This window comes from Camelina sativa, chromosome 19, assembly GCF_030686135.1.
Source record: "Camelina sativa cultivar CO46 ecotype springtype chromosome 19, ASM3068613v1".
Taxonomy (NCBI): Eukaryota; Viridiplantae; Streptophyta; class Magnoliopsida; order Brassicales; family Brassicaceae; genus Camelina; species Camelina sativa.
This window is the reverse complement of record NC_141898.1, coordinates 10,072,951-10,088,076: the sequence shown is the minus strand read 5'-3', so window position 1 is coordinate 10,088,076 and position 15,126 is coordinate 10,072,951. Positions and strand designations below refer to the sequence as shown.

General features: G+C 36.1%; 1 protein-coding gene and 1 non-coding gene across 3 annotated transcripts; one reads left to right on the top strand and one right to left on the bottom strand.

Moving 5' to 3' along the window:
- Positions 1 to 113: 113 nt before the first annotated feature.
- LOC104765917 (calcium-dependent protein kinase 9) lies at positions 114 to 3,534 on the bottom strand. Of its 2 annotated transcripts, XM_087502506.1 has the most exons (9): positions 3,071 to 3,534; positions 2,110 to 2,944; positions 1,666 to 1,809; positions 1,427 to 1,579; positions 1,188 to 1,303; positions 922 to 1,089; positions 716 to 843; positions 517 to 616; positions 114 to 435 (listed from the first exon to the last, which is right to left on the bottom strand). In XM_087502506.1, exons 2-9 carry the CDS (start codon positions 2,843 to 2,845, stop codon positions 355 to 357), a joined length of 1,626 nt encoding a protein of 541 aa, XP_087358632.1. In that variant the 5' UTR covers positions 2,846 to 2,944; positions 3,071 to 3,534; the 3' UTR covers positions 114 to 354. The 2 variants fall into 2 exon arrangements, with proteins under 2 accessions (XP_087358632.1, XP_087358631.1); XM_087502505.1 differs by having other exon boundaries at positions 2,110 to 3,522.
- A 7,977-nt stretch (positions 3,535 to 11,511) lies between these two features.
- LOC147920381 (small nucleolar RNA R71) lies at positions 11,512 to 11,618 on the top strand. Its single transcript, XR_015591953.1, has one exon. It is a non-coding gene; the product is annotated as a small nucleolar RNA R71 (small nucleolar RNA).
- The last annotated feature ends 3,508 nt before the right edge of the window (positions 11,619 to 15,126 follow it).

Genomic DNA, 15,126 nt, shown 5'->3' with positions numbered 1-15,126 from the left:
ATAAATACTGCTCTGCTTTACGCGCTATTTAGTCTTTTGACATTGATGGAATGGAGAATTATTACTTCAGCATTCTGCCATTCTCCTGACCGTAGAGGATCTGAGGTAAAGTGTTAACGCAGGAAGAATCAAAATCTTAACATTATAAATGAAAACCTCTCTTTCTCTCATATCACAACAGCCTTAGCACAGAGAACACAAAGGACAAAACAGAAGTGAAAAAATACAAAACACAAGCAATCAGAGTTTTGAGTATCTTCCTCTTTACGTGGTTTTTGTCTGAACAAAACATTAGTTCAGCTCCTGACTTTCTGGATTAGATACAAACAAAAAGACTTCCAGGAGCAATGTCCACTAGAACAGCCGCGGTTGTTGTTGTTGTGGATTTCCACTTCTCATCATCGCACAAAACTCTTCATAGTTGATTCTACCATCCTGCAAGAGGAGCAAAACGTTATGGTCAAAGTCATTTTTTCTTGAAAGAAAGTAAAAGAGGAGATTATTATTTCAACTTACATTATCCGAGTCAACATCTGAGAGAACCTCTTTGATTGTTGCATCATCCCCCATTCCATATTCCTTCAATGCAGCTTCCAGTTCATCGATTGTAATGTATCTGTGTGCACATTATGATCCCAAAAAAAAAGGTCACCATCTTGCTTATAGATATATCCGTGAAGAACAACAAAAACCGAGACAAAACAGAGTTGCTTACCCGCTGCTGTCTTTGTCAAAATGCTGGAAGGCTTTGTAGAGATTCTCATTACTTTCAAGCCTGTGTCTATGCATTGTTGCAGTGATAAACTCGATGTAGTCGATTGATCCATTCCCATCAACATCAGCCTAAGCACAAATCCGGGAATCTGAGTTTTTCAAGTACATGAACAAAATAGGTGAAAAAATAGTTTTTGACCAACTTACAGCATCCATGAGCTGCTTCACTTCTGCCTCTGTGAGTTTTGATCCCAGTTTGGCTAGTCCTTCTTTCAGTTCTTCATATGTGATTGTGCCACTGTTGTCTGTGTCTATGTTCGCAAACATTGCCTTCAATCCTTGGATTTCTTCCGTGTTAATATTCTCCGCTATGACCTATAAAATCTCATCATGAGCATAACGAAAAAAGGGCCACCAAATTGTACCACAGAAACACATTGCACATTTGTATATTTGAAAAATCTTGACTTCACCTTTAAAGCAAGTTTCTTTAGCTTATTCATTGCTCTAAATTGTTTCATCCTTGAGAGAACAGCACTGTCAATTGGCTTGTCTGATGCTTCTCCACCTTCTCTAAGCCATGGATGCTCTGCACAAAAACAGTAGAGCAAGTCTCCGGATCAAAAAGGAACCAATAATGGAAACTTCCTGAACCCCGCATTGTGTTTTCGGCTCTGTAAAATGTCTTCAAAAGGTTATGTGAGTTACTTACGAAGAACATCAGCGGCAGAAATCCGCCGTTTTGGATCCGCAGTCAACATTCTACGCACCAAATCCTTGGCACTGTTGGAGATTGACGGCCATGGTTGGCTCTCAAAGTCGATATGGCCTTCCAATATAGCATCAAATATACCTTTCTCGGTTTCTGCATACCAAACATGTTTATCTGTCAGCAACATATAAATCAAAAAGACAGAGCAAGAAAGAGAGAGAGAGAGAATATCGCATTACCAGCCCAAAATGGGGGCACACCACTGAGTAGAATGTATAATATGATTCCAGCACTCCAGATATCAACTTCTTTCCCGTATCTACGACGTAAGACTTCAGGAGCAACATAGTATGCACTGCCAACAATATCTCTATATACTTTTCCTGTAAAGAAGAAGTAGAAACAACCAAATGATAAACAGTAAGAAACATCAAATTCTACCAAAGAGTTATCTCAACAAATGAAACAACTGTTGGCTAATCTTTATGCAATTCACAGAACCAAGACACACAAGTAATATAACAAAAACCTTAAATACATGACTCATCTATGTTCTAGACACACACAACATCATCAAAATGTACTAAAGCCCCATATGATGATGATGATGATGATGATGATGATGATAATTCAACTCAACCACTAAACCAAAAAATCAGGAAAGAAAGGTATGATTAATTTACCCTCTTCAATGAAAACAGACAGGCCGAAATCAGTAGCCTTGATCAAAGCCTTCTCATCTTTGCTAGAAAGCAAGAAATTCTCAGGCTTCAAGTCTCTATGCAACACACCCATGAAATGACAAATCTTGACAACATTCACAATCTGTCTACAGACAGAAGCAGCAGCTCTCTCACTGTAATGTCCCTTAGCAATAATTCTATCAAACAATTCACCGCCAGCACAAAGCTCCATAACCAGATTCACAGCTTTCTCATCCTCATAAGCTCCTTTAAACTCCACAATATTAGGCTGGCCACTCAAATGCTGCATTATCTGAATCTCTCTCCTCATATCATCCTTATCAGCTTTCGTCACCAGCTTCTTCTTCGAGATCGATTTGCAAGCGTACTTCTTCCCCGTCGAGTTCTCAGTGCAAAGATACGTTACCCCAAACTGCCCTCGACCTAGCTCTTTACCCAATGTATAGAACAGCTTCACATCTTCGAAAGCGTTCTCTAGAATCGAATTGCTCTTTGTGGTCTTGGGACTTGGTCCCGGTGCTGCAGCCGCCGTCCTCCACGGTGGTGGTTGACTATTCCCGGAACCTGGTTTCTCCGGCTGCTGAGTGGTGGTTCTCGCCTGTGGAGTATACGACGGCGGATCCTGGTTTGTCACTCCTACGTCAACTGATCTATTGGTATGCACATTTTGCTGCGGCTTCATCAATCCATTGTTCTTGGCAAAACAATTGCCCATGACTTTTAAAAGCTCAAATTCCGATGACCCGGAGAAGAAAGATCGGAACTTTAGCTAAACTAGCTCCAACTGAGACGACCCAGAGAGGAAAGATCGCAACTTTTGTAATAAGAGCCCAAATTTTTGAGATGATTCAAGAAGAGACAGCAGAGAAAATTGAAAGTTAGGATTTTTAAAATAAAAATTGGGGGAGATTATTATAATATAAAGACGTGGAAGCATCACCTCAATCAGATAATATACGGTAATTGCATCAAGCGAAGTAATGTTCGCCAGATGGGTTTGAAAACAAACAAATGATCATTAACATAATAATATTCAAAAGAGAAGAATGTAACATGAGAAGCATGAAATGATTATGAAATTAGTAGATGAAGATGAACAAAGTTGTGGTGGTGGACTGGTGGGTTCCTCCTATATATATAAGAGGACGGCTTTATCTGAGTAGACGATGTTGAAAAGTACGACTTATTATCCAAAAAAAACACCGAGTCAAACTCATACTTCCATTAGACTCTTTTTTTTAATTTGTTTATTTTGTCTTTGATTTGTTCCTGGTCTCATATACGAACAATGACCCAAAATAATGAATAACAAAATTTTCATAATACTTGAAACATGTTGAGCTTGAGCAGGCTACAAGGAAAAACAGAATTGATGGTTTGCCTTGATTTGGCACTTTTGCGTATACTGTAGTTCGGGATTTTAAGCTGTTTGGTTATTATTGTGCCGTGTGTGACATCTTTGACTTGTCGTCGACATGATAAGTACACACAAGCTACACGACAGTTAACAATAAGCAGTTGAACACTATTTAGCATGCATATATTCTTTTTCTTTGGAATTATCATTATTCAATACTAGCTTTTAGACGTTCATGTTCAAAGAATTTTCCTTTTTTGTTATGATTGTTTAGTGTCATTACGTTGTTCTAGTGTCATTCCGTTACATTTGCACAATTTAAATATAGTGGCTGCAGCTTAAATAACATAGTGGTAAGATTGATTTTGGGCGTTCGTAATGGATATTTGACGACTGTCACTGATGATCAATTCTACTATTTACATTTTTCTTTCTGTGCTGAAAGAAAATCCATAAAGTTAATGACCAATTCAAAATGAGAAATTCATGGAGATATATATATATATATATATATATATATATATTGTTGATAGTTCTTGGCGTTTTTATTTAGGCTTTGGGTTTCTTAGCTTGCTTCTCTTCTCTTGTCTCCAAGCGGACCAAGCCTACCTCCACTCCACATGACTTCGATAGTACGAAGATCTCAAGGAACCTAAGAGTACTTAAGTTTCATTTGAAGATTTTGATACTAACCAAATAACTTTTTGATTCTTGTTTTTTTCTTTTATTCTCATACTCAATGAATATAATTACTAGTCTATCTCTAGGAGTGCTCATTCAAAATAGAAGAAGATCTAAGCCTAACGAGAAACTTATTTTACTTGTCTTGCTATTTCCTACCACACAAGCCTGTCTTAAAGTTTTAGTGGGTTAGCCTATATGAAACCTACATCTAGGAGAGCTAACCACAAAATGCAGTAAAAATTAGTCTATTCAAACTCATTGATGGATAAGCTTCTGTGCAGCAAATCGAGCTTCTTGAGAGAGATCATGATGAGGCAAGGAGACTTGATAACAACAATTTCAGGTCAGCTGAAACTATGAAAAAGAGACCAGAAGAATCTGCAGGTGATGGTCTAATTGAGATGAAGACAAATATTCAAACTTTAGCTGCGGAGACTCTTGGCTTAAAAAGTATCTTGTCGCGAAAAAGAGCCAGTTGTAAGCCTACAAGAGCTTTGATTTCAGGTGGAATCAGAATCTACGCGTTCTTGAGATATGGGTATATAAGGATGACATAACTATCTTGAAATCAATCCTCACATCCCTCATATGTCAAACTAACTCTCTATTTTCCCTTTGTTGTTTGGTTTTGTACAGAATTGTTGGAAGGGTCCAAGGTTGTCACATGCCCGAGCAAAGCTTCTCAAAGATGCTGAAAAGTTCAAGAAGGGAGCTTGAGTAAAGCATAATTCTTTACTTTCTGAAATGCTTCTTTATATTTATAGAATCCATTTACTAACCTTTTCCATCTTATTTTTCTAGCTGTGGTGCTTCCACCCACAAGCCTAAAGAGTGTTTTCAAAGACCAAGAGCAAACAAAACTTTGGCAAAATAGAAGCCCATTGCTGCACCTGATGACGAGGAAATCAAGAGTTTAGGCTCATTGGGCTATGTTGCTAAGAGATACCACTCGGATAGCCATAATCTTTTGGCCTACCAACTCATGTAAGAACAGAAAATTGCTGCAAAAGAGGCTGTAGCCAAGGCCAATGATGAGAAGAACGATAGCAACAATGAGGAGGCTGATGAAATAAGAAGGGATTTGCTTCGAACAGTTGTTGGTGGCACGAGGTTTGTTCTAAACACTCCTTACCATCTACTTTTATCAAAGTTTTATTTGTTTACAGCTTTTAACTTCTTTGTTTCCAGGAATCCACGAGACAGGGAGGATATTGCTAAATACCTGTCCGGCGGATTGCTGAAACATATAAGTTATTTTAAAAGAGTTATTTTGTTTGAGACAATTTTCAGTTTTAATATGACAATTGTTTGGTAAATTTATATATTTCTTTAGATACTAATTATCTTAGAATATTATAGTATTTTATTTGTTTATTGTATATTACAGTTTTATATTTTTTTTTGTTGTATTTGCATCATTATTTTGTAAAATATTCAAAGTACGTAGTAATATTGTAATTAGCAAATAAAATGTATTAGTTTATTAACCTCTTAAATTTAGTTTTACTAACCTGCTGATGTGTTACATTAACACACACAATTTTTTTTCATAGATTGAGTAATATATCTTCGTTTTAAATATTCAAATCACAACATATGCATAAAAAATTCTACATATTTATTAATCATATATATAATACAATAATTCAGAACACTTTTTAAATGAAATAAAAGAAATATGATAGGAAAATCATAATTTAAAAATCTTAACAAAATCTTCTAAATATAGTTATCAAAAATAATCATATTGTATATATTGTTTAGAAAAAATCTTAGTTATTAAAATTCTGATTGGTTTACAATTTTTTTTGATTAATTAGTAATTTTATTCTATAATTAATTAGAGAAATATATATATATATATATATATATATATTTTGGAAACTAATAATTATTTTAAAAAATTTATTAGTCTAATATTAAATTAATAGTTTTACTCTTAGTGAAAAAATAAACATTTGCCTTAGAATCAATGGCTTGAAAATGTAATTTTTTACACTTTATAAGGTTAGTTTCATATTTGTATTTCTCAATTAATATAGTAGAATTCCAATGATATACTATATAACTTAAATTAAAAAAAAATTGATCGTCATATTATGATCTTAGTATTTTGTAAAAAAAGCATGTACTTAAATATTGAAAAGGAAGCATGCATTATAAGAAGAAAAAATGCACCTCTTTTTAGAGTCAAAGTGGTATTTATCACTTTATCAATGATGTTGCTCTTAAAATACACATCCACTCATATTTATTTATGGACTTGACACAAAATACACATTTTTATTTTTATTGACTTGACAAAGTCCTTCTAATGTGTGCCCCAAATAAAATTGTCTTATTGATTTTTTCTTTGGGACTAGGGGCATTATAAATATTATCAAAATTACATTTTTACAATATTTGTTATTCCAAATGCAATAAATTAGTTTGAGTTTAAAAATATTTTGTATGTGATTCTAGTGAATGTAAGAGATGATAATATGTGATATAAGAAATACAGTGATTTGGTTAAGAGTTATAGGAAATTAAAATGGCTAAATTGTTGTAAGGGGAAATAATTAAACTATGTATTTGGTATTATATTTGTCCACTAATTTACAAAAAAAAAAAAAAAAAAAAAAATTGTAGATGATACAACTCATGATGTCTATGATTCATATTTTTTTATTGAACCAATTTTAATTTTAAATACGAAATTTAATAACTTATTTAACATATGATCACCCACTGTTCTAATCCATATTAACTGATCAAAAATAAAACTTATGAGCACAAATTGTTCTCGTTTTTGTCAGGAAAATCAATTATATTCTCATATCAATCAATAATCCTAAGATCTAAATCCAGATGACTAATCAAAGATCTAGCATTAAGAAAAACCTATGGTGAAGAACAAGAAAGATAATAAATCCAAGCAATTAATCAATCTAACAATCCATGAAATCCCTAATGAGAAACCCTAAACCTAACAAGCATATCTACTCAGACATAATCAATGAAACACAAATCATATTCTGAATAAATTGCATTAAGAGATTAAAAGAAGTAGAAAAGGAGTTCTGAATCTTCTCTGGAAGGAGTCTTGATTCTTCTCTCCAAAAACTCTCTAAAATCTCTCAGGGTTTTCTCTCTCAAAAATTGCAGGAAATTAAAGCTTAGGTCTAAACAATGACCATAAAAATCCTATTTATATTTCTAAAACACGTTCAGGGACTAATGATGCAAATATGGAAAACTTTGGGGCAGCTTTGTAAATCTTCAAAACTTGTGGGAAAACTTCCGATTTGTCTTGTGGACACTACATCGAGCGACACATATGAAGCATCGATCGATGCTTACACTTGAACTGGTCTCCCAACTTCGTAGCTCAGCCTCAATGCTTGATTATGCTCCAAATCCTCCTATTTAGCTTCATTATGCTCCCATCCATTTTAAATCCTATAAAGACTCAAAAGACTCTAAAAATACCAAAAGGACTCTATAAATAAGACTTATATCATGGCTAAAAACACATAACAACCATGATATATCAACTCCCCCAGACTTAGCCTTTGCTTGCCCTCAAGCAAAACATAAACTTAGCCCTGTGAAAGAGGTTTGAAAACGCAGGAACTCATTTTCTTTTTAAAATAATGTCATGATCATCCAAACCATAATCCAAATGCTTAGCAGATAAATCCAAATCGAACCACCATGTACTTCTCTGTTGACTTTCATAACATCCCAAATTCAAACCAAATTCCACTACTTCCTCCATTAAACCTTCTTCGGTGGGTTTTATCAATTTGATCAATGTCAATAACCTTCTAGACTCATTCCCATACTATACCATAACAAGCAAGATATAACTTGTACAAAATGTGGTACTTTTTCTCTCCCCTAGACTTATTCTATTTTTTAATCTTCCTTTGAGCTTTGCCTTGTTTTTTTTTTTACTATCCTTTTTTTCTCAAAGTTGTAGGCGAATAATGGGGTCATCGGTAATTTACCTACCCATCGCTTCCAAGCTTTGTGTGATCATTTGACTCAAGAGTAGAATAATGAGGTCACAGGTAATTTACATACATCTCTAAACTGATCAAAATCATCTCATCTTTTATTCACTTTTTTTTTTAACAAAGCTCTCAGGGATATTTTTTAATAACTAGAATACGGGAGAGGAGTACCATTTTCTTTTGTAAAATCTTACTTGTCAGGTATGAACAAGGAGTCAAGCTCTATGAACATCAATATCTATGGTGAGGTAAAAATAAAAGTACAGAAATTACCTCAGACTTTTGTGGATTCTGTTGGAAATTTGGATGTCTCTAGTTTAATGGTCAGCCATTGGATTTTTTATTAGTCGGATTTGTGGATTCAATCTGCAGCATTAATCAACCAATGCAGTACACTAAAAAGAAAAATCATAGTTCCCAACAAAAAATTTGACTCAATAAAATAATTTTTTTTTTGTTTTTAAATTGACGCTCAAAAACAAAAACGTAGTTAGTAACTGCCTCCCCCATACTTAAACAACATTGTCCCCAGTGTTATCAGGTAAGAGATTGGCGAAGAAAAATAAACAAAAACGAATAAGTATTGAATTTGTGAACAAAATCGTGTTACCAATCCGGATGTTCAGTGTCGACCGATGATGATGGTGTGTTGGTCGATGCACTCTGCAGATGCAGAGAGTTCGAACATTACTCCTGAGTTAGCTGCGATTAATTTGTGTTTTTCTTGTTCCATGGATATTAGCACTGCTAAGAATCACTCAAACACAAGATTAAACGCAACATGATAGATAGAAGTTCATAATTCAATACAAATTCAAACTGACTCAAAGCAAGAATAAAAATGACTCAATTTAAGTGGAAAAGAAAAACCTATGAGCGGGTTGCCTCCCACTAAGCGCTTGTTTTCAGTCATTAGCTTGACTTTGTTGGATCTCAGGCATCCGGTGGTTCAGAATATGGCAATGAATGCTTCCGAGAGAATGTCCTCTTCATCCATGAGGTGTGTAGGCAGTAGGTACATGAGATCTGCCAAGGATGTGAGGAACCGGACCAGGGCGGGACTGAAGTATGGGTGGCTTTCTTTTATGTCCTGCAAAATCATCAATAGAAGAAACAAGCGCTCTACGATAATCTCGTGGTTTGGTTAACTACAAAACAGTTTTTGTACCTTTGAAAGTCTTATTGATGATAGGAGAAGGTTTGGGTGAAGAAGATGCATACCTTGGCCTTACATGCGGGTTTTTGACTGTGGAATGGTGAGATTTCAGCTTTACAACTGGTCTAGGACATGCAGCTAAGTAATCAACTCGAGAATCTTCGGTTTTGGAAAAGTCTTGACGTTCTCGTGGAGGTGTGTCGATCGATGCAACAGCTGCATCGATCGATGTTGAGCCTTGCACTCGTGTTTCTTCAACGATTATGCAACTAGCCTCCGAAATCCGTGTTTCCAATACAAGAACGTCATCTACCAGCGACTTTTCATGGATCAGAACCTCATATGGTCTCTAGTACTGATTAGATGATCTCCACTCCAATCTTCAAGCTTAACATCTTGCTTACTCACTTCCTCAACAGTCTCAAACTCTTTGACATACCCATCAGTAATGTCTCCATGAAGTTCTATGATTAGATCATCATCAGAAGCAATTTCCATAGAAAATGTCTGACCATCAATAGTAGGAGCCCTTCACAGCTTGTCCATCTCAAAGTTCATAACCAAATCTTGTACATTCAGAGCTATGTGTCCCTTCTTATCATCAATGATGGCACCAACTGTAGCCAAGAAAGAGCGTCCTAAGATGGGAGGATCACTAGGTTCTTTGTGATACTTCAACACCACAAAGTCAGTGGGAATCATGCAATCTCCAATCTGAATCGGCATATCTTCTAAAACACCTTCAGGAATCCTTCTGGATCGATCATCTAAGATAAAAGAGATCTTCGTTGGCTTGAAACCTGTCATCCTAAGTCTCACAGCAACAGAATGGGGCATCAAATTGATACTAGAACCAAGATCACAAAGAGAGTGAGGAAACCTTCCTGTGGAGATAGAGCAATCTAACACAAAACTTCTAGGATCTGGTAACTTCTCTGCAATCCTACTCTGGATCATTGCACTCACTTTCTCATATAAAACCACTTTCTCTTTCCTCTCTTTCTTTCTCTGTGGAGGCTGATTCAACATAATTGCACTGACATCTTTTGTGAGCAGTGCTCCTTCCTCAGGACTCAAACCATTAGTGACCATCCTCTTCACATACCGCTTAATCCCAGGAGAAAACTTCACTGCATCAACCAAAGGCATCTCTATCATCACCTTGTCCATCATATCCTTGCACTTAGCTTCCTCAAGCTCCTGTTTGGATCTCCTAGGCTTGGGAAAAGGGACCTTAGGCTTATAAGCTTGTTCTGTATCAGATGGTGGAACTGGAACAGAAACCGGAGCTGTTCGTGGGGGGGGGGGGGGTGTCGATCGACAATGGTGGTGCATCGATCGACGCTAGATGGTGGTTGCATCGACGATGCAGTTGGGTCGTGTCGATCGATGCTGGCTCCACTACCGTATCATTGTCTTCCTCCTTCACCCAAAATCGCATTACAAGCATGTTTGGGGTTCGACTTTGTTCTTCTAGAAAGAAGTTCCTCTTGTCTTTTAACAGACCCAACATTCTGAATCACTTGATTCTCTAGCTTCTTAACATGAGTGTTTAATGCATCGAATTTCCTAGTCAGCTCACTGTATACAGAATCAATCTTCCCATTGAAGTCTGTTGTTAACTTCTGTTGACCTTCCAAAATCTGTCCAGTCATTGATTTCATCTTGCTCTCTGAATTGGGTGGAGGGAGGGGTTGGTAAGAAGAAGAACCATAGTTCCTTGTAAAGCCTTTATTCTGTTGTTGCTCCTGGTAATCCGACTTACGAGTGTAGCCTGAAAAATTCCCACAACTAAGGCATGTTGCCTTGCTGATTACCAAATTTTCTGTGCCTGATACCCAGCTCCATACACATAGTTGACATCTTCTACTATAGTCTCTGGCTTTGGCTCAAAAGTCTCAACATCTTCAGCAAAATGGACAGTCTTCTTTCCCATAAGAAGATTGTGCACTATATCCAGCTTAGCATTCACCATAGCAAACTGATTCGAAGCAAGGCCTTCATGTGCTCTTTTCCTCTCTAGGTCCGCATTCTTAGTACTATTTCTTGAGGCTAGCCTTTCAATTAACTGTTCAGCTTCGTTTGGGTACCTTGTCTTGATGTTTCCATCACTAGCAGAATCCAAAGTCATCTGATACCTCCAGTCAATACTGCTAAAGAAGATACTCATCAACTGCACCTTTGAGAACCCATGATGTGGATAGTCTCTTTGGTATGCTTTAAACCTCACCCAAGCAGCTTTGTAAGATTCAGTTGGTCCTTGTCTAAAGGTGGAGAGCTTAATCCTCAGTTTTTCAGACATCGCATCATCATAGAAGTAGTTCAAGAATGCCACATTGATGTCATTCCAGGTCTTCAGAGATCCTGGTTTGAGTTGCCTTAGCCAATGAGAAGCTTCCCCAGCAAGAGAATAGGGAAAAAGCTTGCAATAGAGATAGTCCTCTGTGACTCCATTAGCCTTGATGCTTGTGACTATATCCTCAAAATGCTCAATGTGGTCTAGAGGCTTCTCATGCGGCAAGTTTTGGAATGGCCTTTTTCCAACAAGAGAAAAGTAGGCAGGCTTCAACTCAAAATCATTCCTTGGGAATGGAGGAGGGACAATTGCGGAGCGGTTCTCATAGAACAAGTCTGGTTTGTTGAAGTCTGCAAGAGTCTTGACAAGCTCTCCATTGTTGTCTTGTCTGCCCTGAAGGTTCTGCTGGTTGTTACCATTCAAATCTGCATCGGCTCTGGCATTGCGTCGATCGACACCAATGTTGCGTCGGTCGATGTCTTCTTGGTTGCGTCGATCGATGCCATCGCTGCGTCGCTCGACGCCACGTGCATTCTCATCGGCCACTACGAGTTCTTCCTGATTAACCCGTCCTTCAGCATCAAGTTTTTGGCCTTGATCGTTGCGCACATGACCCTCTCTATCCCTCAAAACTCCAGCCTCATCAAATGTTAGAATGATTGGATTGACCATCTTTGCTGATTTGGCTGCTTTCTTGTTGTCACGCTCTAGTTTTCCTAACTCTTGTTTCGTAAGATTCAAGGTAGGACCGGTTTGATTTTTCCTGGTGTTGGGCTTAGGCATATACCTGAAACACACAAGAGAAAAGAAACAAAAGTGTGTGAGTAGAATAAGAAAAGAAAAATTTAGACAAAATCAAAGACTTTAATCTAATTGTGAATCAAAAGAGTCCCCGGCAACGGCGCCAAAATTTGATATGCTCAAATTTAACCCTGAGCTACTCTTTCAAATTAAGATATCAATTGTAGTACTTAGGGATCAAATCCACAAAGACTCTAGATTCACACAATAGATTTAATAATCTTTTAATTATGCTAAACCAAAATATTAATTTAAAAGCAATGCAAAAACAGAATTCAAAAGTGTTGTAAATTCAGAAATTAAAAACGCTAGGTTAGGGAAATTCTCAGGAAATCATGGAAAATCAGATCAATTAATTAAGTAAGCAGAATTCAATAATTAAGCACCGTTCTTGAATTCTAAACACAATTGTAAAATAAATCAGTTCTCACTGCAAATATTATCTAAGTTTTAAAACCCGAAAATCCAAATCTCTTTGCAAAATTCAAGTTAAAAACCAGCAATAAAATCAAGTTTAGATAAGTTCACAAATTTACTAAATCAAATCTCTTTGCAATAAGTAATTTTGCTCACCAAAGGTTTTTGTCAGAAAAATCAATTATATTCTCATATCAATCAATAATCCTAAGATCTAAATCCAGATGACTAATCAAAGATCTAGCATTAAGAACAACCTATGGTGAAGAACAAGAAAGATAATGAATCCAAACAATTAATCAATCTAACAATCCATGAAATCCTTAATGAGAAACCCTAAACCTAACAAGCATATCTACTCAAACATAATCAATGAAACACAAATCATATTATGAATAAATTGCATTAAGGGAATAAAAGAAGTAGAAAAGGAGTTCTGAATCTTCTCTGGAAGGAGTCTTGATTCTTCTCTCCAAAAACTCTCTAAAATCTCTCAGGGTTTTCTCTCTCAAAAATTGCAGGAAATTAAAGCTTAGGTCTAAACAATGATCATAAAAATTATATTTATATTTCTAAAACACGTTCATGGACTAATGATGCAAATATGGAAAACTTTGGGGCAGCTTTGTAAATTTTCAAAACTTGTGGGAAAACTTCCGATTTGTCTTGTGGACACTGCATCGAGCGACACATATGAAGCATCGATCGATGCTTACTCTTGAACTGGTCTCCCAACTTCGTAGCTCAGCCTCAATGCTTGATTATGCTCCAAATCCTCCTATTTAGCTTCATTATGCTCTCATCCATGCTAAAATTACCAAAAAGACTCTATAAATAAGATTTATATCATGGCTAAAAACATGTAAAAACCATAATATATCAGTATGACTGCCACATAGTCTCAATTAATTTCTTGGTTTCTCAGCTCATCCCCACAGACAAAACCACCATGAGTCATGAGATATCTTAACTACTCTTAATCGATGTAAGTTTGTAACACATAGCATGTCCTTGTTAAACAGATATATTAATATTTATCTTTTGGTCACCTTCTTCTAAGGAAACTACGGCTCGACTTATATATACTAAGTTAACATTTGGAAGTTGCATTAAATTTACTTGTACCAACAATAAGTTAGCTTCTAGTATTTGTATATACACATACTTAAAATGGGAGTAGGAATAATCTTTGGTTTTCTAAAGCAAATACCAAACTCAACAAATTGAAAGAAAAGATAGAACAATCTGAATTTGCCAAAAGAGAGAGACATGTAGGAAAAACAACGGTAAAAGAACTTACACAAAGAAGAACTCTCGTACTTATCATGTGACCGTCCTCTGCCTCTAAACTGAAAAGAACATGATAAAAGAACAATTTAACAACGTTGTGGAAGAATTAACAACTCTGTAACAATTTGAGCACTATCATGATGAAGTAGGGTCCTGAAATAAAAGTACAATATAAACAAATTAGTATTTCAAGTTAATACCAAACCAAAGTCTCTGTAGCACCAGTTTTGGGGGGGAAAGCTACCTTTAAAAGGTATTGTGACGCTGGCTAGTGATGCGAATACAGCAGAGAAACTGTACATGTTAAAATATAGAGAAAAAGACGATGCAAACTGAGGTTAACGTTTTCTACAGATGGTGTATCAAATGGTTTAAGGCGTGACTATTAACACAATCTCTAGAGCGCACAAATATATAATAAACTTTAACGTCATAACTTTGAGTTTTTCGAATACTTTCTAAAACCTCGCAAGTTTATTTTTAATGGAAACGGGACAAATACCGAAATACCTATTCTTTTCGGTAACCATGTCAAGGGTATGACAACTTAGGAACGAAGGTGAAGACACGAAAATGGATATTGAGGTAAAAACAGAAGAAACAGAGCATACTTGGCAAGGGTATAACAACTTAGGAACGTGAACAAGATTGTTGAGTTTGAATCTGAATGCCAAAGGTTAAGACATCTGTTTCGAAAGAATTGTCCGGAGAGGACTATACCGATTAGGAATGAAGGTGATAATGAGAGATGAAGTTCAGAGCCGGAAGCTTAACTATGATTTGTTAATGGAGCAAGATTGGGAGTTTAAACGCAGCCTAATCTGTTCTACATACTGTATGTAACATACACAACAGCAGAGTTTCTTATTTGCAACAAGACAAACATAACAAATGAAATAAAAGAAACAGAAATTTTTTCAATGAGTCTACTACAACATTAGAAGGAGATTAAGCAACTCAAGGAAGCAAAACAAAGTCAAATATGGTAAACAAAAAG

Excerpts from the sequence above, each read along its gene's own strand:
- LOC104765917 (XM_087502506.1), bottom strand. The coding sequence starts at position 2,845 with ATGGGCAATTGTTTTGCCAAGAACAATGGATTGATGAAGCCGCAGCAA. Across the intron at positions 844-921 it reads TGAAGCAGCTCATGGATGCT|GCTGATGTTGATGGGAATGG; the intron begins GTAAGTTGGTCA and ends ATTTGTGCTTAG. Across the intron at positions 617-715 it reads TTTGACAAAGACAGCAGCGG|ATACATTACAATCGATGAAC; the intron begins GTAAGCAACTCT and ends ATGTGCACACAG.